The sequence below is a fragment of the Silurus aristotelis genome, assembly GCF_946808225.1.
Source record: "Silurus aristotelis genome assembly, chromosome: 29".
Lineage (NCBI taxonomy): Eukaryota > Metazoa > Chordata > Actinopteri > Siluriformes > Siluridae > Silurus > Silurus aristotelis.
Window position 1 is genome coordinate 2,683,586 of NC_139602.1, and position 26,030 is coordinate 2,709,615.

General features: G+C 39.2%; 1 protein-coding gene and 1 long non-coding RNA gene across 2 annotated transcripts; one reads left to right on the top strand and one right to left on the bottom strand.

Annotated features, from left to right (window-relative positions):
* Positions 1–1,198: 1,198 nt before the first annotated feature.
* swt1 (SWT1 RNA endoribonuclease homolog) lies at positions 1,199–24,232 on the bottom strand. The gene is made up of 19 exons (XM_083535199.1): positions 24,079–24,232; positions 23,018–23,084; positions 22,002–22,094; positions 21,849–21,910; positions 19,844–20,834; positions 19,238–19,294; positions 19,000–19,147; positions 18,772–18,870; positions 17,446–17,634; positions 17,259–17,352; positions 16,637–16,803; positions 16,374–16,549; positions 15,206–15,344; positions 13,446–13,594; positions 12,750–12,886; positions 12,438–12,581; positions 9,216–9,282; positions 6,963–7,030; positions 1,199–1,335 (listed from the first exon to the last, which is right to left on the bottom strand). Exons 2-19 carry the CDS (start codon positions 23,021–23,023, stop codon positions 1,239–1,241), a joined length of 2,883 nt encoding a protein of 960 aa, XP_083391325.1. The 5' UTR covers positions 23,024–23,084; positions 24,079–24,232; the 3' UTR covers positions 1,199–1,238.
* LOC310722635 lies at positions 2,083–3,325 on the top strand. Its single transcript, XR_014532425.1, has 2 exons — positions 2,083–2,328; positions 2,363–3,325. It is a non-coding gene; the product is annotated as an uncharacterized lncRNA (long non-coding RNA).
* Positions 24,233–26,030: the final 1,798 nt, after the last annotated feature.

Here is a 26,030-nt window from a genome sequence, read left to right on the forward strand (position 1 = left end):
AACAAAATGTTTAGCTTTACTTGTATATGATAGTTTATATATCACCAAATGTTCTAATGAATTCCCATCAATTCCTAGTAAATTTCCAAAAATTCCCCTGATGAATTTCCCTTGGAAGGTTTCGAACAGTAGCAACATTTTTGGGAAGTGAAAGAAACCTGGTGGACCTTGAGAACTGGTAATAAGCTGCACAAACAAAAGTATGCGGACACCTGACTGATGTGTGTGTGTGTATATGTGTATATATATATATATATACATATATACACACACACACACACACACGTCATATTTATTCCTGATTTCCCCTGCATTTGTAATATTTCTAATTTCTGAATTTACACCCAAACATCGTCCACTAATGAGCCTCTCAGATTATTTACACCATAAACATTCCTGACGTTCTTTTCCTGCCTAAGTGTGAACACGACCCTGATGCCAATAAAGATCCTGATCTCGTCTCGCTCGTGTCAGAGATCTTACCGGTGTTCATGAGAGTCGGTGTAATCTCCAGCACCCCTCCTGATCCTTTCAGAGCAAGCGTTTCTAATACTCATTTCCTCAGGAAGCAAGTTTGATGACACACACACACACACACACACACACACACACACACACACACACACCATATAAAGCATAAATAAATAGATTTACTGGCAAAATTTTTCAACCAATACAAAATATATTGTAAAAAAAAAATAATGAAATTTTTTTTGACATTTTTTTAACTTTTTCCTCACGTCTGACGATCGGCGCTAACCTTTGAACGGATTTTTATGTAGTGCAAATGCAATTTAATTAAAGGCAAAAGTCTGACAATAAATAAACAATTAAAAGGCAACGTAAAAAGTGAATGGTTACTGAATGAACCCGAATTGACTGAATTGTCTTTAAGGCTTTAAAACATGGCTGCCTTTTTCTTTTAATTCTGAGGTAGTTTCCGGATACAAAAAGTCTAGGAACACAATCTAACAGTCGTATCAGGTGTAGATATCGGATTTGTTTTACAGTCTGGTCCTCAGACATGCAAAAAAAAACGAACACACAACACCTTGAATGATTAACTTTACCTCACACACTGACTGGAAAAAGACGTGCTGTAACGGCGGTCAGATCATGAGGTTTTTCTCAGAGCTCCTGTTATAAAGTCAGCAAATATTTACTTACAGTATTCATCAGATGAATATGAAGCAGCTGACTGGGAAAGAGCATGTGGGCTTATTTGTAATAAATCTGGGCTATAACAGAGAAGGTGTATTGCAGACGGTGGCTGCACACTGATGCAGTTTCCCTCGCAGTCCCATCAGCTGCGTTCCTCCTACAGACAGCTTCTCCCTGGATGGAAACACACATGGATAAAAAAATGTTCTCATGGTTGGACCCGCAATTTCATTGTCAAGTTGCTACGACACCATGAAAATGCACAAATGGGAGGACGGCTACCTCACAAACACCACTAACAAGTCCACCAAAACCATTACAATCAATCACTATCACCAAGAACACCTCTTTACAACCACTGTCACTGCTAACAACAATTACACCAACAGTACCAGCACCTCCACGATTACCACCACTAAGACCTCAACTCTACCACCAAAACCACCACCATTATCACTGGTATCATTACCAGCAAAACCTCCACAACCACCACCATAACCAACAACACATTAGTACCACTGCTAACAACTTCAAAACCAATACCATTACCAATACCACTTCCACTGCTGTCAACAACTCCACCTCCACCATTACCAACACCACCGCTAACAGCAGCTCCACCAACACCACTACCACCCTTTATTAAAAAAAAAAAAAAAAAAAAAAAAACACCACTCCAAAGTCTAAAGTTAAAAAGAGCAAAGCTCCACATCCACCCTGAAACAACACACGTTTCCGTTTCACACCAGGAAACTGGCGTACACAGGAAGTGTTAGAGTCCAAGGTTAGTCTGAAGATTCTTCTGTTTAAGATACACTACACGGTCGAGAGACGGTACAGAGATTTGTGGAAGATGTTAGACTAGATTTTGTGGAATATGTTCCAGTAGATTTTGCGGAGATTTGGGTTTAGGTCTCCTACTTTGACCTGCAGATCTTCTCTCTCCTGTTTCCTCTAAGCAATAAGCTTTCTGTTGAATGGTACATAAGACAAAAAAAAATATCGGAGGAGGAAGAATTCAGAGCAGTTAATTTTTTCCCCTCATGATCGTTTATATAACAGCTGTCTATAGAAAATAAAGGCAAACTGAACCTGGGTATGGTGCTGACCATGTTTTGTGCAAAAAACGAGGACTGGTTTGTGTTCTATATGTGTGTGTGTGTGTGTGTGTGTGTGTGTGTGTGAGTGTGTGTATGCAAAGACAAAACAAAGACACAACAAACCACCTACAAAGAGTACTGAACACAGATAGGGGCGGGACACGAGCTGGCAGGCCGGGTCACGATAAAAAAAACTTAGAGAAAGCACTTTCCGAAGTCAAACACAGTGAAGGGAATTTTACTTTTAAATTTTGATGCAAAACAAGCAAAAAGATGACACGGGTGGGGGATGCAAATTGGTGACATCAGTTTTGGAACTGGGCGGAGCCACCAAGACCCTCCCAAGACCAAAAAAAACCAGTAGATAGAGCACAATGGAATGTACCAATAGCTGACAAGAAAGTATGCAAGTAAGAAAGTATCCCGTCTTTACACCTCCTGTAGAGTTCTGTCCTATCGTCCATCCTTTAACCAATATTTATAGATTTATATATAAATATTAAGGCTGTCAATCAAAAATTTGAGTTGCAATTAATCGCACGATCGTCACGAGTTAATTCCTGATCAATCGCACATTTCAGATCTGTTCTAAATGTAGCTTAAATTAATACTTTAAAGGTTTTAATACTCTCATCACCAATGGAATAGACAAATATGGATGCTTTCGGGAAAATGAATGTTTATTGTTAGTAAAACCAAACGCAACATAGAGCATGTAGAGTAGACGTGTCCAAGGTCATAAATGTTTTTCGAAAAAATGTAACATAGAAAAATCGAAAGATCCTATTACTACTCTTCATATACACTGATCCAATTGTTTGCCAGAACATTTTCAAATGCTCGCAAAAATACGCTTGTAAATGTTTTGAGGTCATTTTGGCGTTTTTAAATGACGTAAATCATCAGGAACTTTTGTTTTGTTTCCACACGGACGGTTTTAATTGCCGGATGCCGGGTTTTGAGACTTGGTGCATTGGTAAAAGAAATGTTTAGTGATTGAAAGTAATTTTCCTGTGAATTTCTTACATTTATGTAATATCTGAATAAAGAATGTATGTTGTGAAGGTTTTTTATATTTACTTATTTAATCTTTTTTATAAAACTCGAGATTATCGCGAACGCTTATTCTCCACACGAAAGTCTTTCTAAGCGGAAAAGCTCCACGTTCCTCCGCTGACTAAAAGGTGCAGGCCGGACGCTCGAGCTGTGATCCGTGATGTAACCCTGCATTAGCCATGGTGACCACACGCCAGAATATCGCCACTGCACGCATCTACAGTCAGCTTCACTTTCTCACCTATAAGCTCCAACAATGCCCTCGATGTAGAGACTAAATTGCTCTTGTAGTAAAGAGCAAGAGGGGGAACGGCAGAATGCCTGTGCACTTTTTGTTAAACATCAAACGGTCTGCTCTCCTGTCGAGCGAAGCTTTGTGTGGACCTCCGGCTGCGATCTCCGGACACCGCTCTGTCATCTCCCACTGGGGGAAGGGGCTAAATATAACGTTTGCTAAATTATTGCTAGTGCGCTCGGGCTTCTGAAAACGCACCTGAGGCCAATGCTGTGCAGCAGATTTCTGAGAATCGCAAACCCGAACGCACTCAAGTTCTTATTTTAATACAATATATAATGACGATTCTTAAATGACGAGGAATTCTTTTGTTAGTAGCTCGGGTTTAAAGTTTTCACATAACTAATTTTAAGTTAAATAGACGAAATCGGTTGCTTGGAATACGTGTTTTAATACTTATTCTTTCAAATTATTTTTTTCAAATATATATATTTTTTTCCTTCTTTTTTCTTAAGTTATACAAACATAAAACTAAAGAATTTTTTTCCCCCCGAAAAACAGGAGTAAATTTGGATTAACTGGATTAAAAACCTTTTCAAAAGTATCAACAGAAAATTAAAAAAAAACATTTCTTAAAGGGGGTAAAAGTGTTATAGTTCAGCAAAATGCGTTTACTGGACATTGGATTCTGACAGGATGGACAATTTAAGGGATTTTTTTCCTGATGATAAAAAATCGTGTGTTAGTTTTGAGTGTCCATTCTGGCATTGTGTGTAAATAAGCTTGAATCCAGAGATTGCTAAAATGAAAATGATGTTTTTTATGTTGTTTCACCCACAATATCAAGATTTATTTTAGGTAGATATGTTTTCCTATTTTAAGAAATCTTACCAAGTAGAATTATCTTAATATTGTTTCTAGTCTGTATTTTCTTGCAATCTTTTTGCAGTGGACTTGTGAGACAATCGAATCCGTCTGCGACTTCACGTATGCAGGAAAACGCTTTTCGTGCCTGTATGCGCCACTTCCCCATTGCTCGGCATGTCTTAAAGGAAGCACGTGTTGTCCCTCATCCTAGTTGTTGTATCACTGTTTTTATTGGAAGGAGGCCAAACTGGGGGGAAAAAATGGGACTTGAACCAAGCTTTTAATCGCGGGTATGCTGATCTCTTTCCAAGGCCACCTGTGTGATAAGTGCTTTCCTGTGAATATCATGTTGTTGCCATGTGAGCGCTCTGGAATTGTTTGCTCTCTGGTAACAATGTACACCTGCGACAGCGATTCTCACAATGACAAAGCCGTGACCTCAGCAATCGCAGCAGACCGTGGTGGAGGGGGTGGGTGGGGTTATGTAACCGTCTACGAGCAGGTTAATGGTTACACAGGGAAAGAGAGAAACAGACAGAGGATACGACTAGCGGCTTTGCAGTGTGTGTTCGTTGGTGTTAAATATCAGTCAGCTCGGACAAAGCACATGACAAGGTCAAGACACGACGGGTGTCTCTTAGAGGTGTAGGTTTTCGTAGTGTGTTTGAAAGCAAAACGGCGTTTGGACGAGTTTATTGCAAAAACACCAGAAGATTCATATGTGCTTCTTTATTACTTTTAGAGTCAGTGGTGGACGAAGTAAACAAAATATGTACTGGAGTTGAAGCAGAGATACAATAGGTCGAATATTACTTCAGTAAAGCTGCTCTCTTTAAACTTTCACTTGAGTAAATGTACAAAAGTATTTGCCTTCAAATGTAATCAAAGTACTATTTAGTACCCTGAATGGAAATACTTCAGAAAAGTACAGATATGCAATTATATTTACTTCATTACTGTCCACCAGTGTCCACTCCAACCCATGGAAAGCATATCTTCATGGAGGAATAAGTGAAAGAAATTTTATCATGGTTGGGGTGGAGCTAGAGGAAGGAGGGAGGTTCCTGTTCACCCGAGGTCGTCTGAAATGAAGGTGAACGACGTCTCGTTTAGTGTTTGTGTTTTGGTAACACAAGGAATCGACCCCCTGCGGTTCTACAGCAACCAAAAACAAAACAGTGCAGCCTGGTTGAAGAATTCCTCCGGTCAAGACGGCAGATCTCGGCTGTCGAAGGTCATACCGAGGTTGCTGTACTTTCAGCGCAATGTTTCCAGCCTACGCTACGCATCATAAAACGTCTACTCTTATCACCTCTTCTCACATTCTTTCTGTAATTATGGGAAAAAAACATAAAAAACAAGGTGGCTTTTCAAGATTAGGAATTCCAAACTACTACACTTCTTTCGAAACTAAAGTTGCCCAGTTCCAAGGAAACACAAGAAAATATACACTGTAAAGACGGAAGCACTGGGACACCTGACTTTTCCAGCCGTACGTGCTTTTTACGCAAACTTTTACCGCAAAGATGGAGGCACGCAATTGTACAGGATTTCCCATAGAATTTTCCCTACGCTTGAACTACAAGAGCCAAATCTGTTCCAGCATGCCAATGCCCCTGTGCACAAAGCCAAATCAATGAGAAATGCTTTACATGGGTTGCACTGAAATGTTTTCAGTGGTCTGCTTTAGTGGATTCAAGTCTCAAATCAGAACGGAGCGTATCCTGATGTCATTATCTAGGCAAAATGCGTACTACAGCCCTGTAGATCTGTTTAGAAGAAGTCAAGACATTTAGAATCATGGAAATAAAATCTTCCCAAGGTAGCATGGACTCTTAGTTCAAAAAGAAGCAAATACGAATCTTATGGTCAGGTGTCCACAAACCGTATATTTTCCCTGAACTGGGCTGACGCTCATGGGAAATAACATACAGGAAATGAGGACTTATTCTACGCCCACATGCTTTAGAAAGAAACGCATTCATATTAGCCCTTGGATGCATCAATGTCCTGTGAAAAGAATAGTGGGAAATATTCTCCTGTTATATTTGGAAACCTTGACTGTGGAAGGAAAGTATCTACCAGTGGTGGACATTAATGAAGTAAATGTATTTTGTTTCTGTACTCAAGTAGTTTTTGTACTTTACTTAAGTATTTCTATTTGGGGAGACTTTTGCTTTACTAAATTTTAAAAGTCAAATATCTTATATTTTAACTCAACTACATTTTGCAAAATTAGTCGTCCCTTTTAAATTATGAGTGGATAAAAACTTAACTGGTCAAAATAGCAAGCCACCAATCAGGGCTCTAAAACCTATAGACCTGGATCTATTCAAATCCAACTTTTATCCAGCTTGGTTGATTCTAATGCACATTATTAAACTGTTCAGCTAGAAATCTTCATTTCAGGTGTCCAATTTTATTATTACCATGTTTAATCCTGAAATTTACCTAATAATCAAATTTATTTTTGACCCATTGACATTTGGCTTCAACCCAATGCAAATTGAATGGATGCATAACTGTGTGCTCACTCATCTAACCTGTACTCCTGGTGAGACAGGCACTCAAACAGGTCCTCGGCAGTGAAGCGTGGTTCCACGGCAGTGATCTGAAACACAAAGGGTTTTTTTTTCCACTGTTATAAACCGCACGCTGTTTGTCAGCTTCACCAATAATATATTAATCCTGCTTTTGGCACGAGGCTAACTGCAGAGACTTCCGAACACCTTTTCCCCCCAATTAGTGGTGTACTGTGTAAACAGTAGGTCTTTTGGGAAAGCTATAATGCATGGTCATTGAAATGGCACAACCCAAATTGCACTGGATTTTGCACGTGTATTTTGAATCGGATTTAAACGCAAAGGCGGATATCGAAAAAACACATACTTGGACCTCGTGATGTTTTTTACTGTTTATTCGGGTTTTTTATAGTAAAATATAGTGAAGTGTAGGGTTGCAAAATGCCAGGAATTTCCAAGACTGGAAACTTTCCATGGGAATTAACCGGGAATTTACAACATTGCCTATAAAAGAGAACTTAAGTATAGTCTTGCAGGATAATTTTGGTTAAAACAACCAGATTGAGTGCAATTTCAGTTGGATTTCTACCCCTCTACATGCACTCTGCATTCCTCCATAACATAACACACATTTCTTGAATCCTGCACGTCAAAAAATGCCCATCTTGGCGAGTATTTACTTAAATGTCAAATGTTACATACATTTATGTTTAAAACTTCTTTGTGCTGTGTGTAAGATATTGTGCAACAAAATTATACTAACAAACAAAATGTCAATTTTTAAAATCTGTATGTTTACCTGCATGTCAGCTTATGACCAAACAAAATGATTTATGTTTTTATATAATACAGTTTATATTTCCCAAAATTTCTAATGAATTCCCAACAATTCCTGGTTTCCAACTTGGAATATTTCCAAAATTCCCCAGATGAAGTTTGTGGAAATTTACTTGAAATGTTCCACCCCATTGCAACCCTAGTAAAGTGGCATAATCTCCAATCAGGTTTAGCGCTACACTATATAGGCAAAAGGATTGGGGCACCTGATTTTCTAGCCATATGTGGTTCTCGAAAACAAAATTTAAATCACACAGTTCTACAAAAAGTCATTAGATGTAGTTTCATGAAACTTTCCCTTCACTTAAACCATGAAGATATGCTTCAGATGGGTTGGAGTGGAAGCTCTCCTGCTTTAGAGCTCCAACCCTATTGAACACCTGGTGGATGAATTGGAACACCATCCCAGGCCTCATCCTCCCCTCACACTACATCAGTATCTGACTTTACAAACACCCTTGTGTCTGAATGAGTACAAATTACCACAAAATCTCCAGGAACATCATCTCATTTGGGGACTGAATGTGCAATGATGCCCAAAAACTTTTGTCCTTATAGTGTATTTACATTTTTTATAACTAGCTTGATTATGTAATTGTATTTTACCATTGTATTTTAATGTAAGGCATAATTCAAATAATGTGAAGCAAACTATTACACACACACACACACACACACACACACACACACACACACACACACACACACACACACACACACACACACACACACACACACACACACTTAAACAGGCATTCTTTACCTCTTAAGGTGCTCTCAACTTACCTTTAAACCCCAGAGGAGGCTTAAACTAGATGCCCTTATTACACTGGGACATGCATTCTTGATAAAGTTCTCAGTTGGTTGCTTAATGTTACTAAAGTCTTATATTTAGAATCTATTTCACAGAGATTTACAGCATGCAATACCAGACAGCTCAAACTATTTTATATATAAAGATGTGTGTATACTAAATATATAAATCTGCTCTACAATGGGTCCATCCTTCATTTCTTTCTAGGTCTTTCCATCTCCAGCTCATGTCTTTGAATTTTTACCTCAGAAAGCAACTCAAAAGTTGATGGACACCTGACTAAAAGATTTCTGTTTGCTTTTTTTTTAACATTCCGTTTCACAATTAGTCTTCATTTGCTGGTATAAGATGCAACTCATGTCTATGAATTTTTACCTCAGAAAGTAACTCCAGAGAGTTTTGACACCAACTTCAGGAAACAAGAAAGGATTTGAACAGTTTTTACTTGCTGCCCTACATTCACATTAACGAGTTTCAACTGAGAAATTTTGGCTTTGTCTCCACCCCACTGTCAATCATAATGATACTAAACAGTTTTGTGAGATTATATCACATCATATTCATATAAACACAAGGTAGCACCTCAGAGACTTACAAACTGCTCCTTTACCTGTGAATCTTACCTTACTAGTGTGAATGAAGGTAAGTAGAGCCTGAGCATCTTCTACAGTGCTGCCCACAGACAATAACCTGTAAGAGAAAAATTTATTTAAACTTCATAATCGAAAACACTTGGTGTTTGTACAGTAATACCTGAGCATTTGTAGGCAAGGTTCTGGAACTCGTGGCGAGGACTGAGCAAGTAGGGGGTACCACTTTAGGACCCATGATTTGGGTTTAAAATGCACAGAAAGCAGAAAAGAAAACACTATGGGACTGTTTGAGAGCTAAAATGAGACTCTTCGTGCATCTGTTTTACCGCGAAGACCAAGTGCCATCGTGAGAGTAGGTGTGCGAAACAGTCAGTCGCCATAACGTGACGAGTACCAAATTCGACAAGTTCCGCAGCTGACGAGTACTGAGCTATTACTGTATTAGACATGTTTGTGCAGGATGAATAGGACAGTGATGGAAAAGGAAGTGGGTTGGAAAGGAAGTGGTTTGACTGTGCACAATACGGACCAAAGTATTGGGACACGTGACTTTTCCAACCATATGCGGTTTTTCCTCAAAATGGTACCACAAAGATGTTTAGGATATCTTTGGCAAAGGCAGTTCCATGAAGATATGCTTTATAAGGATTGGAGTGGCCTGCTATAGAGTTTAAACCCTATTAAAGACCTTTGGGATGAATTGGAATGGCACCTCAGGCCTCTTCACCTCACCTACATAAGTACCTGAAACACCCTTGTGGCTAAAAGAATGAGCACTAATCTCCCCAAAATCCTGTGGAACATCTTCCTAGAAGAGTGGAGGTTATTATAACAGCAAATAGGGACTCAATTTCAAAATGGACCTTAATCTAGCTACCATTTTATAAAATACGCACATAATACTGAACCGTGAGACGGACGAACTCGAAAAATCAAATTGAAATTTACGCCTGTGAGCCAAAAACAGAAGTTTGAGGCGACATTGGACACAGAGTGGCTAAAAAAAACCCTGTTTTCTGTATCACAAAAAGAACCAACAATTGAAAAACGAGCGCAATAAAAAAGGTGTTTTAGCGGGGAAAAAACGATAAAAAAGAGTGAAGGAATACATGAAGACGAGGCGAAGGAGAAGTGGAGAGGCATTTGGACTGCGCTTTGTTGTTTTTCGAGAGGACGGTAAAACCGAACAAGGTGTTTGTGCGCCTGTCTGATGAGTCATCTCTGCTTCCAGCACATGAACATGAGTCGAACCATATCCATGGTAACAGCAACACCCTTTGCTCTTTTTTTGCCAGCTTGCAACTGTAACAAACACCGAAATCCGAACAAATACAATGCTGTGAAAAAGTATCAGTAGAAAAATCAAATTTTTTTTTTTGCATGTCATAAATGAATCAGCGAATTTTATATACGTTTTTATTAATGAGGAAAAAATAAGCTCTCCAAACCTGCCTGGCCCTATGTGGAAAAAGTAATTGCCCCCTACACCTAATAATAACCACTGCATAAATGAGTCTTTCATATCATTTTGGAGTAATTTTAGCCCACTCTTCTATTGCAGAATTGATGTCCAGACATGGACTAATGGCTGGACATTCTCCTTTTGGTAAAGCGTAGAAATTCATGGTTCCATCAACTATGGCAAGTTGTCCAAGTCCTGAAGCCACAAAGCAGCCCCAGAACATCACACTACCCCCACCATGTTTGGCTGTCAGCATTCATTTAGCAGTTTTTGTCTCATCAGTCTACAGAATATTTGCCAAAAAGTCTTGGGGATAATCAAGATGTTTTTTGTGGTAAATGTATTCTTGTGTTCTTTTTGGTCAGCAGTGTCTTGGAACTCTCCAATTGAGAGTACCATTTTTGCCCGATCTCTTTCTTATTGTTGAAACATGACATTTACTGATGCAAGTGAGTGCTGCAGTTCTTTAGATGATGTACTGGGTTGTTGTATGAGCTCATGGATGAGTTGTCATTGTGATCTTGAAGCAATTTTGGTTGGCCTGGCACTTCTCTGAAAGTTCACCACCTTTCCAAGTTTTCTTCATTTGTGGATAATGCTCTCGCCGTGGTTCGCTGGTGAGACCTTGGAAATAATGTAATGTAACGAATGTAATGAAATTGAACCATTTAGGGCAGGCAGGTTTGTACAGCAACAGTTTTTTCCTCATTAATAAAAGAAATCATCATTTAAAAACTGCACTTTGTATTTACTCGGGTTATCTTTATGTAATATTAAAATTTACTTGATCTAAATAATGTAACTGTGACAAACATGCAAAGAATATAAAGAAAAATCAGAAAAGGGGGCAAACATTTTCCCACAGCACTGTAACTCATTGATGGGCATCAGCTTATACTGTATGTATACAGAAAATCTAGAAATCGACACAGAAATTTGGTCCAATTCAGTCAAATTCCGACTCTCGGGAATAGGTGATCTCGACGGAACGCTGACATTTCTTTTCAAATTTGTGCCTCCTTTTGTCAAAATGAGATTAGATAACGATGTGAAATTTGTTATGAGCAGCACTTCCCAAGAAATTGCACAACATCCCGCTAACTGCTTAACGCTCGCAAACACGCCGAGGCATGCAGAGACTCAACTAGAGCATCCTGACTTTTATAACATTCAGCATAGTCATCGAATTCCGGTTTTTGCTACAGCTCTCAACGTCGAGGTGGATTATTAACTCCTTTTTAATCCCACATTAGCAGGTGTGGATTCATTTTCCTGTAACATAAATAACGTTTCTATTATTACACTCAAATTTGTATACAATATCAGCAAAAGTTTGTGGACACCTGACCATAATAATGGTATAATGGTCATTTTACATTAACTTCCTGTTATAATAATCTCCACTCTTCTGGGAAGATGTTTCACTAGACTTTGTACTGCCAGGTACTGATGTAGGTGAGGTGAGGAGGCCTAGGGCTTCCACTTTAATTCATTCCAAATAGGATGTTCAATAGAATTTAAGCTCTATTGCAGGCCACTCAAGATCTTCCACACACTTTGTCATGCAGGAACAGGTTTGGATCTCCTAGTTTAGAGCTACCACCTCCAAAGACATACAATTGTGTGCCTCCATCTTTGTCGAAACATTTTGAGGATGAACTACATATTGCTTGAAAAGTCCCAATATGTTTGCCCATGCAGTGAATGCCATCATTGTAGAAATCAATGTCTAATTATAAACAAAAGTTGTTTATAATTGTTGTTTAAAGTATGAAAGGATGTTTGGGTACCGTTGAAAAGCTTCGAGCAGTTGCTCAACAGCAGCATGGAGCCTGTGGAGGCAGCTGAGGGGGTCCTGGGGGGGCGACATGGAGCATGGCTCTACTGGACCCACTGAGTCTGGAGAGTAGCCAAGTGCTTTGAAAACAGCCGAGCTAATGGAGAAATTGAGCGAGAAACACAAGAGCAATATTTTTATCAGCGCCCTGCTACTTTTAAAGATGCTATAATTCATGTCGCTTTACAAATTAGATTTATGAAATTTCCAGGAAAAGTTAAACCTCCAGACTAAACTTGAAGACGTCATCGGACATCCGATTCACCTGAAGTTGCATAAGTTATGCCAGATGCTCTCGAACAAAGCCCACACTTCCTGTGGAGAAATTTGAGGAGGGGGAGCTACATCTTCAACAGCATCAGCCATCACAATGTCACTGTCTCGATCATCGTCTGGGGATTTCTGAGTGTGCAATCCAGTACATACACACACACACACACACACACACACACACACACACACACACACACACACACACACACACACACACACACAGTTACTTCTCTTTAAATAATCAACAACAGGATCCAGCCGTGTTACTGTTACCAACACAAACATTCATTTCTAGAAAAATCTTAACAAGAACTAAAACTTCTCATCCTTATTTTGATTTGCCTTGTTTGAGATCGGTGCCAACTACTCCTCCATACAGCCTGCATTTTCTTTGCTTTCTTTCAGGACAGACCAGCACACATTTCTGATAAGCCCTTATGTGCTAAATACATTGCTCATATATTTATTTCAAGATATACTATATTGATCCATGTGCAATCAGAGAAAAACGCTATCAGGGGCTCTATTATGGATAGTTAAAGAATTGAAAAAAGGTGAATTCAAACCTTAGCCACATCTGCTACTCCTGGGCCCCTGAGCAAGGCCCCTAACCCTATAGCTGCTCAGTTGTAGAAATGAGATACTAAATGTAAGTCACTCTGGATAAATGTAAATGAATAAGCCTCACCCTGGCTTGCAGTCTGTTCCTTAAGTTCTTCAGACAACTGAGGGAAGAGTCTACATGGCCACTGTATGGAGACCTGTGGCGCAGCGCAGTAAGAAGCTCCTCGGCTGTAGACACTGCATTTAGAAAGGAGCTGCACTTCACGGACACATCTACATGAAAAAGAAAGACGTGCACATTATGGTTTGAAATGTAGAGTTGATCTTATAATTTTATTTTTTTTTATTTTTTTTTTTACCAAAAATTTGATTTCTTTCATTATATCAAAGATCATTTGAAAATAACGTTGCTTTCGTTTTGTTTATTTATACTACTTGAATCTTCCAATATTGTTATCTATATATATATATATATCTATATATATATATATATATATATATATATATATATATATATATATATATATATATATATAAATGAAGGTCAGTCAATCCAAAAAATCTCAAGGACTTTAAATGCATCACCAAGTGCACTTTTCAAAACCATCAAACACTATGATGAAACAGGGAAACAGGCTCTCATGAGGACCGTTCCAGTAAAGGGTGCCCAAGAGCTACCTCTGCTGCAGTGGATAAGTGTATTAGAATTACCAGCCTCAAGTGGCAGACATAGCAGTGGAGACTGCATGAGTCAGGCCTTCATGGATGAACTGCAGCAAAAAAATACTTTGGAGGAGCAACAAGCAGAAAACACTTGCTTGGACCAAGAAACACAATTTCTACCTGCAAGAGTTAAAACATGAAGACAATAAACACTGAAAGAACGAAATAACTCCCCCGTAATGAAAGCCTTTTATATCCGACACACACACACACACACACACACACACACACAGTCGTTAGAGATCATTCAAAGATACATTCCCCACCCACTAACTCACACACGCAAATGCTAGGCACGCAAAAGACAGACCAGTACTTTTCCACTCCGCTTACAAACTCTTACAATGCCCCTTTTTCTTTTTTCTTTTTCACTTTGCCCACTTTCCCTCCCTCGCTCGCTCATTCTTTCTCTCCCTCTCACTCGCTTCGTCAGAAATGGCTCCCAGCCAAAGGAAACTGAGGAAGGAAAGCAGAGTCATGCTTGCACAAACTAGATGAACAAAACCAGGTCTTATACACAAGTCAGTCCACACAGACAAACACACACACACACACACAGACAAACACACACACACAGACAAACACACACACAGACAAACACACACACACAGACAAACACACACACACAGACAAACACACACACACACACACACATACCTGCACATTATCACTCAGTGTTAAATCTTAAGCTAAAACTCAAGACCTAAATCGGTTGATTTCTCCGTTTGATGCGAGTGGTTATGAAATGGGGCTAAGCACCAAGAATGGCTCATGGTGCATTAAGCCTTCTGGAAACTTCTATTCAAAATATATACATACAAAATCATCATCATCACCACCACCACAACATTTATGCCTTCATTCGCAAGAAGCATCAACATACGATGTTCCTTGCACCAACACTGTTGTTTGGCATCTTGATTAACGGCCTCTGGACCCGGACCGCAACATGTGCGGCACCTATCAGTAATAGGACGCGCTAGCCGCTTAGTATTGCGTGTAGTACTGCCGGGCTAGCATCCATTAAATACCTGTAACATTCAAAGACTCGGTTTGATGTAAACGCACCAGGTAGTAAATAAGCAGACTTAAAAAAACTAAAAAACTAAGAAAAAAACATGGACACAGTACACAGACACACACAGACACACATATACGCACTTGTGCGGAAAAAACTGCTAAGCGTCTTCACGCAATTGATCAGACTTCTTCTGAGAATGGCTCCAAACACAGCGATCCAGTGCTTCTCGAAACACTGAAACAAAGCCTCGAGACTCCAGGGAGGCTTCACGTAGACTATCTACAAAAAAAAAAAGAACACAATTTTTATGTAATAAAACATACAAATATTTCAGCTATTAATATTAGAAATAAACTGAGAGCAATGTATGAGATAAATAGCACCAAGTCCACTCTATGAAGAAGAGTATTGGGACACCTGATGTTTCCAGGCTTATGTGAATAAAATCTTTTATTGTTGGAATAGAAGCTCTCCTGCTATAGAGTTCTAACCCTAATAAACGCCTTTTGGATGAATTGGAACGGCACCCCAGGCCTCCTCACCTCACCTACACCAGTACATGACTTTACTGATACCCTTGTGCCTGAGCAATTAAATCCAGTGGAGCTGATTATAAAGGAGACTAAATGTGAAATATGTTCAAAAAACCCTATTGTCCACAAACTTTTGTTCATAGTGTATATTTTAAAACGATAGAACGACGGGGACAGAATAAAAATCTGTCATTGCTCCAATCAAAAAAATAAAAATAAATAAATAATGGTATAAAGGGTGTAAATATATATGTTTTCCTGTATATCTCTATTATAAAAACGACAAACAGCCTTCACACTTCCCACGCAGAATAATCGTCTCGTTTCGGTCGATTTTACACGGTAATTAACATTCGAGTGTTTCCGTGCAGGAAGGGCGGTGCTTTAGAAAGTGGTTATTGCCTGCAGGGGGAAAAAACCAAAAAACCAATCATTCGGTTTCTTGGAAGGTTTACGGTTCCGATGAACGGGGAAATTATTACCTTCCTTGGTGAGTCAACCATACAAGAAGAAAAAGTGTTCAAGATTGCAATCTGCATCTATATAGAAATATGGAATATATCTTAAAAAAAATTATAAAAAATAAAAATAAGGCCACCATTAATATATTCTAGTGTAATATTCATAATAATGTTACTAACAAAAATAAATAAATAAATAAATAAATAAGTATTTGGCAGTTAATTATTAATGTCAGAACTGGTACAACAAACCGATAGGGTGTGTGTGTATGTGTGTGTGTGTGTGTGTGTGTGTGTGTTTGAACCAAGGTCACCTCTAGCCACAGCTCTTCATACGCAGCCTCCATCTCCTCCTCCAGGACGGCCGACAGGGCGCTCTGCAGGCTGCTCTCCAGCAAAGACACGCACTCGCTCAGTTCCTTCTCCGTCTCCTTTCTCCTGCTCTCCTCTACCTCTCCGCATGACCTTTCTGCCTTTTCCGCTTCGACGACTGCGGAAAAGAAAATCGTTACCTACTCGTGAAGAGAGTGTAAGAAATAGAGAGCGCATGTATACTGGAAATAGTGATGCATGTCACCTTCCTGAGGTGACTTAAAGGGTGCTGAGTGATGTGGAGAAGCAGAAGTGTGGCCGTAGCGCTGATGTAGGAGCTCGGGGTTCACTTCCGCTTGCTCCTGTAGATCGGCTTTACTCGAGGCCTGAATTCCGCTCAGCAGCGCTTTACTACATAGGTTCTTATCGTTCCTACATGGAGTGGAAACGATGAAGGAAGTGGTGTCAGAGAACCAACTTATGATGAAGATGTGTTCCGATGACCCCATTGTAGCTTGAATTTGTTAATAATGAAACAAATTACGGCAAATAATTTAGCACACACACACACACACACACACACACAAAGACCCTTGTTTGAACGAGCACCAATCTCCACAAAATAGAGTGGAACATCTTCCCAGAAGATGATTCATAACAGCGCTATCCGACGGCAAGGCTGCCAAGGTCAATTCACACCAGATGTTTTGATAAAATACCTCAGTCAGGCCCGATAAGATTATTTATTTCATTATTTAACATTAAACTAATTGCTGCCGATTGAGACATTTTTATACAAACAGCAAGTTCCAGATGTTCTACAACAAGAACAGACACGTCCTCTTAAAGATGCCTGAACATTTCTATGTCTGGGATGCACAGCTTACGTGCACAGCATGATAGTGCCCTCTGGATACAACATCTTGTACTGCAGGCAGCACTGCAGCACTCGGTCATCGTTATTCTCGGCCTTCAGGCCGCCTGTAACAGGGTTAACAAACAGCGCCATCAGCTGGTGAGCTGCTGCATGAATTCTTACAGAAAAAAAATAAAAAATAAAATACAACAGCTCACAGGCAGCTTGAGATACTTCCTGCATGGATTGGCCCCAGAGACGCGGCTCTTGATTCTTCAGCGAGGTGTAGATGTAGTCAACAGCTGGCCGGGCTTTTCTTTCAACGTTCTTAGACAGTTTACCGCTTTTCAACGAGTCGAGCTCCTGAAGAACCACCCAGGGAACCAGGAGTGTTGGGAATCCCAGAGCTGTATCACAAAAAAAGGAAAATCTTCTCAAATGTGACAACAGGTCAGTAGGATGACTGAGTGTAAATAGTGTAGCTTAGAGTAACAGAGTCTCTCAGAAGTTAAGATGGGCAGAGCTTCACCAATCTGTGAAAAACTACAAATTGTGGAAAAATGTCAGAATAAGGTTTTTCAATAGCTCATCATTTATTGTACAAAATATAATTAAAAGATTCCAAGGATCTGGAAAAAATCTGTGTACGCAAGGTATAAGGGTTAAAATCAATATCAGATGCTTGTGATCTTCAGGCCCTCAGGCAGCACTGCATTTAAAACAGCCATGATTGGAAATGGAAATGCAAATCACAGCATGCGCTCATTAACACTTCCAGAAGTCATTCTCTGTAAACACACTTTGCCTTGTCATCCACAAATGCAAGTTAAAACTCTATCATGCACGAAGAAGGCATTCGTAAACATCATCCAGAAACATCCTCTGTAAGCCAAAGCTCATTTAAAATGTACTGAAGCAAAGTGGAAAACTGTTCTGTGATTTTGGAAACCATGGACACCACGTCCTCCGGACTAAAGAGGAGCGGGACCGACTTGTTTTCAGCTTTTAGTTCTACTCAGTATCTTTCTAGAAGAATCTGACACCAGACATACTCCCACCCATACATACTTCCCACACTCACTGACCACTTTATCAGAAACATGTGCTCATTCATGCAATGATCCAATCAGCCAATCATGCGGCATCATTCAGTAAATTGAATCGCACAGATACAGCTTCATGTTACTGTAACCATTTAGACAGTGATTTGGACACTCCGACGTCCATCTAGCAGGTGTCCAATAACCGACATTTTCACATCCTTTGATTGGATGGTCAGAGAGCTCAAATATATTCGTGTGGATTTAATAGCTGTTTTTTTATTCCACAACAGCTGACGGAGAAGCCATTGATTTTTTCAAATACTTTTTAAGAGAAAAGGTCGTCCAAAACTGTCTGTACTGCGTTTCTCTTTTATATTGATGGTGTCTATAGTCGTGGTTTAATAATGACACCATTAAGAGGTGGATTCATTCATTCAGGACACCCCCTAAAGGCCTGGTTGTGAAATGCATGACCCGATATCGGTAACCACTGTATCTTACCTCCAAGCCCATGGGATCGAATCTTCTTCACAAAGTCGAGGTGGCTGAGGAGAACATTGGTGTCGAGCACGATGAGCAGGTCCTGGTATTGCTTCTGACCTGGAGATCATACACACGAACATATCACAGACACACATTTTACTCATAAAGTACTTATTTTATAAAAGCTTGATTTTTGCTACATTTTTATTCAAGGAAGATTATTATTTATTGAATTGTATTATTTACTTATTCGAGACACAAAACCGAGTGCGATGGTGGAGCTCTCGGTTGCTGGGTCGACGTCCATGCTGGTCAGCTCTCCGTAACTTTTCTCCACATTCGTATGCAGTTGTTTGTTAGAGCGGGCCAGGTGCAACTCTTCAGCTATCTGCATCTATAGATGTCAAATAGCAACGGAAACCTCAAAGTGACTCTTTAAGACACACATTATAGCCTGAAGAACGGATAATTCCTTAAAACCTACCTCGAAATCGTCATTGGTGGTTCCCGTGCTCTCTGTAGAAACATCAGGACAGCTAGACTGGAGAAGAACATGCATTAACTACATTGCTAATTAAATGTGATGTACACAAAAGTATTGGGAGGTCAGACTTTTCCAGCCATAGGTGGTTCTTCCTCAAACTTTTCCCACAGACTTGGAGGTAAACAATTGATTTTCTTTTTTCTCACAGTCTAGATAACAACTCTCTTATTTGTCAATAGTTACCTCATCTCATTTTTTTTTTATTTGACAACAGGCATCATCTGCCACGCTTATCTCCAAAATGTACAATGCTTTCTCGTTATAATGATTTTATGGTGGCAAATCACTTTCATCGTTAGTTTTAAAAAAGAATCAACACATCGCAACACAACATATCAAAAAGTATTTAATAAACAAAAAGAAATAATGTGAATGTGATACAAAAAGTACCATATAGGATGAATTGGAACATCACCCCAGGCCTCCTCACCTCACTTCCATCAGTAATTGACATTACTAATGACCTTACTAATGAAATGTCAGAAATCTCCACAAAATCTAGTGGAACATCTTCCCAGAAGAGTGGAATCAAATGGCATGACTTACATGTTCTACCGAAGCGTTACTGCTGCTCCGGGTCTCGTTCATTCTGCTCGACTGCTCTAGCTGGACTGGAGAAGAAGCATAGCAAGGAACCGGAGAAGGAACCGGAGCAGGAACCGGAGAAGGAACCGGAGAAGGAACCGGAGAAGGAACCGGAGAAGGAACCTCTAGGAACCTTGTAGACCTCAATCTAGTGTGTTCCGGGGTAACCTTCATAGCTGGAGAGTCTATAATTTTCGAAGTCTTGCTGGTGATGGGAGACTTTGCAGCATTTTTCCAACTCGTCTCTACTTTTACAAGGCTAGACTTCTTCGGGATCTTGAAAGAGATTTTAAGAGAAGAAGAAGAGGAAGAAGACGGTGTTAATGGCTTGTCACTGGAGGATGAGGGTGACTCAGGGAGACCTTTGTCCTCTGTTTTCAGTCTGATATCTGGTATAAGTGAAGACGTTATGTGTTTAGACGTGTGTTGGCTCTGAATTTTCTCACGACCGCTGCTTTTCCATTCTGCGACACGTTCTTCATTTGGCCTCCTGCACCCCTTCTCCACTATCTCAAGTCTCTCTGGCTTGCCATCATCTGCTGGTTCTTTGAGAACATTTGCTGGTTCTTTGCGAACATCTGCTGGTTCTTTGCGAACATCTGCTGGTTCTTTGCTGGATCTTCGCTTGTCGACTGGGTGATCGTCTTCCTTTGATGCCCTTCGTTTCTTTCTCTTTTCTTCTGACTCAGCTGCACTCTTTCCAGGCTCACTTAAAGTAGACCTTCTCCTACCAAAGTCTTTGGCTGGTGCTTTAGGGATTTGGCTTCTGGAGCTCGTTCTTGAGGTAGATGTAGAAGCTTCTGAGGAAGAGTCCTTCACTGAGCTGCGCTCTCGGCCACGAGAGTCTTTGTTTACTTCCGATTTCGCCTTTCTGCTTTCTCCCTCTGAAATTTTGTACTTTCCACTTCTTGTCATGATGTCTTTAGATGATCTTGGACAGTCTGGTCTTGTGCTATGGAAAAAAGAAAGACATATTCTGGGTCAAGACCTATTGACAGTTAGGTCTGAAGACACATTCCAGAAAGTATTAAACACAGGATTTCTGCAGGTTTCACAAAGTCAAATTTGAGACACTTTTTAAGACCATTAAGAATGAAATTTAAGACCACTAATTTTAGGTTCGGTTCATACTGTATGTGTACCAAATGCATTCCTTTTTACATGCAGGACATAGTAAATATCCGAGTTCCCTTTAGGAACATACTAAGTGGCGGACCGCAAGTTTGTTTAGTTTCCGTCTCGCACTTTTATTCATTATTATTTTTACTAATAAAGATACACAACAATGCCATGGGTATAAAGAAACTAGAGTTAGCGCAGTGTCATTGTGGCCACTCGCTCTGTACCGGAAATAAGATTTGTTTAGCGCATGCATAAAAACGCTATAGCACTAGCCCCTAACCAGGAAGTGGCTAGCGGCTAACGCTAGCGCTATGGATTCTTTCGAGTTTTATGTCCAGCTTCAAGAATTTCTCTTAAAAGAAGAAAATCATGACAATTTCACGTATCGAGGAAGCGAATTAATGAAAGATAAAAGGAATGAAGACATTTGTAGACGAGTATGCTGAAATAAGCTCTTACATACACGTCTGTATTACCAAAATAGGGTCTAATAAACTATTTAATTTAATGTTTTTATTTATTATCAATTTGATATATCAAAATATATTATCAATTTAATCAATCAAATTAAAAGTGTATTGCATTCATTAGATTTATAATTATATATAGATATATTTAATTATATATTTATATACTTTTTTTTTCCTCCCCCTATTTGTATTTATACATTGTAACTGTGTATATACTGTTATTGTAGTACATGTATATTTCTCTTTTTCATATATTTGCATTTATTTTTATTTCTTTGTCTTGCTGCTGTAACATAGAAATTTCCCCACTGTGGGACGAATAAAGCTTTATCTTATCTTATCTTATCTTATCTTATTTTATATGTATATCTCACCTTCTCACATGCTTGCTCTTGTCCCTGGTACTGCCTCTGTGTCTCTCCATGTCCTCTTTTCTCTAAAGCAACATAATCACAATATAACAAATAAAACTTTTGGTAAAAATAAACTGTACCAATGTAATGAATTAGGAATCTCGCCATCGTTACCTGATCCTCGCTGGACGACGGCGATGATCTGCGTTTCTTTCGCTCTTTCTTATGCTTCTTGGATTTGCTCCTTTTTCTGGACATTGCTGCTGCCTGTGAGGGAAAAAAAAGACAACAGTGTGTGTATGGATCTAAATAAAATCTATAGTTGTGGGACAAATTAGAGGGGACCAGGTTTTAAACATGAAAATATAGATTTGATTTAGTGGGCAGATGTAACATATGAGAGAGAGAGAGAGAGAGAGAGAGAGAGAGAGAGAGAGAGAGAGAGAGAGAGAGAGAGAGAGAGAGAGAGAGAGAGAGAGAGAGAGAGAGAGAGAGAGAGAGAGAGAGAGAGAGAGAGAGAGAGAGAGAGAGAGATACTGTAGATGGATGGATAGATGGATGGATGAATGTGCAATGTATGTTGTTGACAGTGTGAAGTGTTGAATGGGGAGGCAATAATGGACAAGCAACTCTCCATTGTTTGTAATGTTTTTATGATCACACTTATTGTGTCACCCAGATGAACATGGGTTTCCCTTTTAAGTTGAGTTCCTCTAAAGGTGTCTTCCTCAAACCATCTAAGGGAGTTGTTCTTTGCCATAGCTACCCCAGGTTTGCGCTTTGGCATGCCCAAATCAAAAAAAAATCAACCTACTGTTGTTGCTATAGCCTCAAAATTCCACATTTACACCAGGAGAAAGCACTAAACCACCTAATTTGCTTGTTTCCATGGTCCATACTTTCATAGTGATACTTAAAGGTGGTTTACAGCAGGTCCCGTAAAGTCCTGAGATCCTTGACACTCGCCGGACTCACAATAAACCCAAGAAAGTGCACAGTTTTGTATCGATTGACGTTCAGGCTTCCAGAAGCGTCAATAACACAGCGGTGATTGGAGACTAGTTCCAGGAGGTAGAAATGAATCTTGCTTGGTGGATCGGGAGCCTATTCTTGGAATCCCAGGTGCATCTTCACCATACACACGTGATCACACACACCTTGGAGTACGTAACTGACCATAATCCACGTACCTGCATGTTTTCAGTAGTTGAAGCCACTGGAGAAGTGAAGAAGTTCTAATAAGCAATAATCGTGGAGCTGTGAAGAGGCAGAGTGCATGTTACTGTGCATGTAGGTGTACGAACAATGTAGGTCGTATATGTAATTTATAGAAATGATGGTATGGACCATAGATAATGTGGAGGCTTCATAGGAAGCTTCTGGAGCTGGTTTATAAATTGGTAAGGAAGTTATGGTGGGTGTAAAGTGATATTCTATGGTTTTAGGGTGTTTTTCTGCATTTTTATAAGGTGTTATGGATAAAATAACATCTGAGTGGACGACAGATTGTCGTCTTTCTACAATTTCAAGGTTTGTTTTGGGGGTATGAATGAAAGTGAGATGATTCACACCCATACTCTGGTCACCCCATAACTTCGTTTCCTTCTTCTTCTTCTTCTTCTTCTTCTTTCGGCTGCTCCCATTAGGGGTCGCCACAGCGGATCATCCGTCTCCATACCACCCTGTCCTCTACATCTGCCTCTTTTACACCAACTACCTGCATGTCTTCCCTCACCACATCCATGAACCTCCTCCTTGGCCTTCCTCTTTTCCTCCTACCTGGTGGCTCCATCTTCAGCATTTTTCTACCAATATAATTCATGTCCCTTCTCTGCACATGTCCAAACCATCTCAATCTCGCCTCCCTCACCTTGTCACCACAACATCCTACATGTGCTGTCCCTCTAATAAACTCATTTCTAATCTTGTCCATCCTCGTCACTCCCAACGAAAACCTCAACATCTTCAGCTCTGCTACCTCCAGCTCCACCTCCTGTCTTTTACTCAATGCCACTGTCTCTAATCCATACAACATCGCAGGTCTCACCACAGTCCTATAAACTTTCCCTTTCATTCTTGCAGATACTCTTCTACTCTTCTATCACAAATCACCATAACTTCGTTTCCATCTTGCTAAAATGAAATCTTGAACATATAAGTACTCAAATGTGCTCATCGTTTTACCCAAACTTTCAATTATAAACGTTTTCTACGCCACTTGGATTTAAAACAGAAAGAAAATATCACTTGCCAGACTTTGAATCTCTTTCAGCTTCTCCAATGTTACTCTCCTGCAAGCCACTCGTACACAGGATTGCGATGTAGCCCTAACAGCCAATGAGAGCGCCGCAAAATTCTGCGCTAACCAATTACAGCGGTAAGGGCGGGATTATCTCAATGTGGGTGGGAGTTAAATAACAAAAAACCTGTTTCGTTTTCAAGATTGTGATTGAGCAACTCTGATGTCACGTGTCATACAAGGAGGCGTAAGATTGGCTAGGTTGAGATAGAAGCGTGAACAAGGAGGATTGTGATTGGAGGCATTTTTTTGTAAGTGAAAAAGTCAGTGTTTCGTTTATTTTTAAAATATTATTTTTTTTATTCATGATCATATATTTCCAAACAACAGCATATATATTTTTGTAAAAAAAAAAAAAAAAGGATGAAATATAAATGAAATTCGAATTCGAATACTACTACTACTACTACTACTACTACTACTACTAATAATAATAATAATAGATAAAATGTAAAGAAAATAGATTAAAAAAAAAATCAAGAATAAATTCAACAATAATAAAACAAATACAATAGCAATTGTATTTAAGTGGAAAAAAGAAAAATAATAAGATATAAGATATATATAATAAAACTTAAACATTGTACGTTGCTACTGAAGAAATTCAAAATAAAAAAAAATGGATATGGAATTATGGAATTAAAAGCGTGTTAAATTACCCAGAAAATGTTTCATATTTTCGAATCTTTAAAGTAACCACATTTTGATTTGAAAGCACAAATCAAATGAAAGCATCAAATGAAAGCATTTACACATTCTTGGCATTCTCTCGGTCACCTGGAATGGTTTTCCAACACTCTTAAGAAGTTCCCACAGGTGTTAAGTGCTTGTTGGCTGCTTTTCCTTCACTCCTCAGTCCAACTCATTCCCAAACAATTTGAACTGGTTTTAGAATTTTGATTGGGTGATTACGGAGGCCAGGTCATATGATGCAGCACTCAATCACTATGCACAAAGTAAATAAATAGCTTTTATGCTGTATAACCCAGAGGTGTGTTTGGAAACCTTTGCTTGTTGAAAAATAAATGATGGTCCCACTAAGTGCAAACCAGATGTGACGACTTGTCGTTGTATTAACAGTGTCTTTAATATTAATGTACAATGTTAAAAATAATAAGCATAAAAAAAAATGAAGGAGAAGGTGTGTCCAAACAACTTTTTCATAATATTGAGATGAAACACATTTCTGCAGCTGGAGATATCAGACATCCTTGTTTAATACATCTACCGGCCTGGAAATTGTGCGAGGTTCCTTGTAGTAAACAAAATTAACCTTCTAAAACATTTGTAACCATAAACTAATGTTTCATTTGTTTAAAATTATAAAGCATTTACTATCAAATTTTTGTCATGAAGCCTGATTCCTCTTTTACAGATAAATGCGTTGGCTTGTATTATATAAATGCAATTATTTACAGCAAGCAAAAAAATGTAAATGATTATATAAACGAAATTCCACAGCTACTTGTGGCTACTTGTGGCTTCTTCTGGATTGTGCCAAACTCTGAGGAAATCTGGTGGTGCTTCAAAGTTCTATGAAGTTACTGAGCAACTCATGAACTATAAGAATGGATTTATAATGGCATTATAATATTTTTTATTTTTTATTTTCTCATGATCATGACCTAATTTTCTCATGATTTCGATATAAACCGCACCGGGGCTCCACCACAAGCCCACACCCACTGCCATTAATGTATTGGTTATCACCCATGATGGTGCTTCTAGAACATGCTCTTATGCCGAATACACAAAAAGTTGTGATCACGAGAAAACAAGAAACACTGGAGGAAATAAGAAGACATTTTTGTGCCTAACATACTGTGAGTTTTCAGCATTATTTTATATACAGACGGTCCCCACTTTACAAACAACTTACAAACAATTCATAGTACGAACAGTCG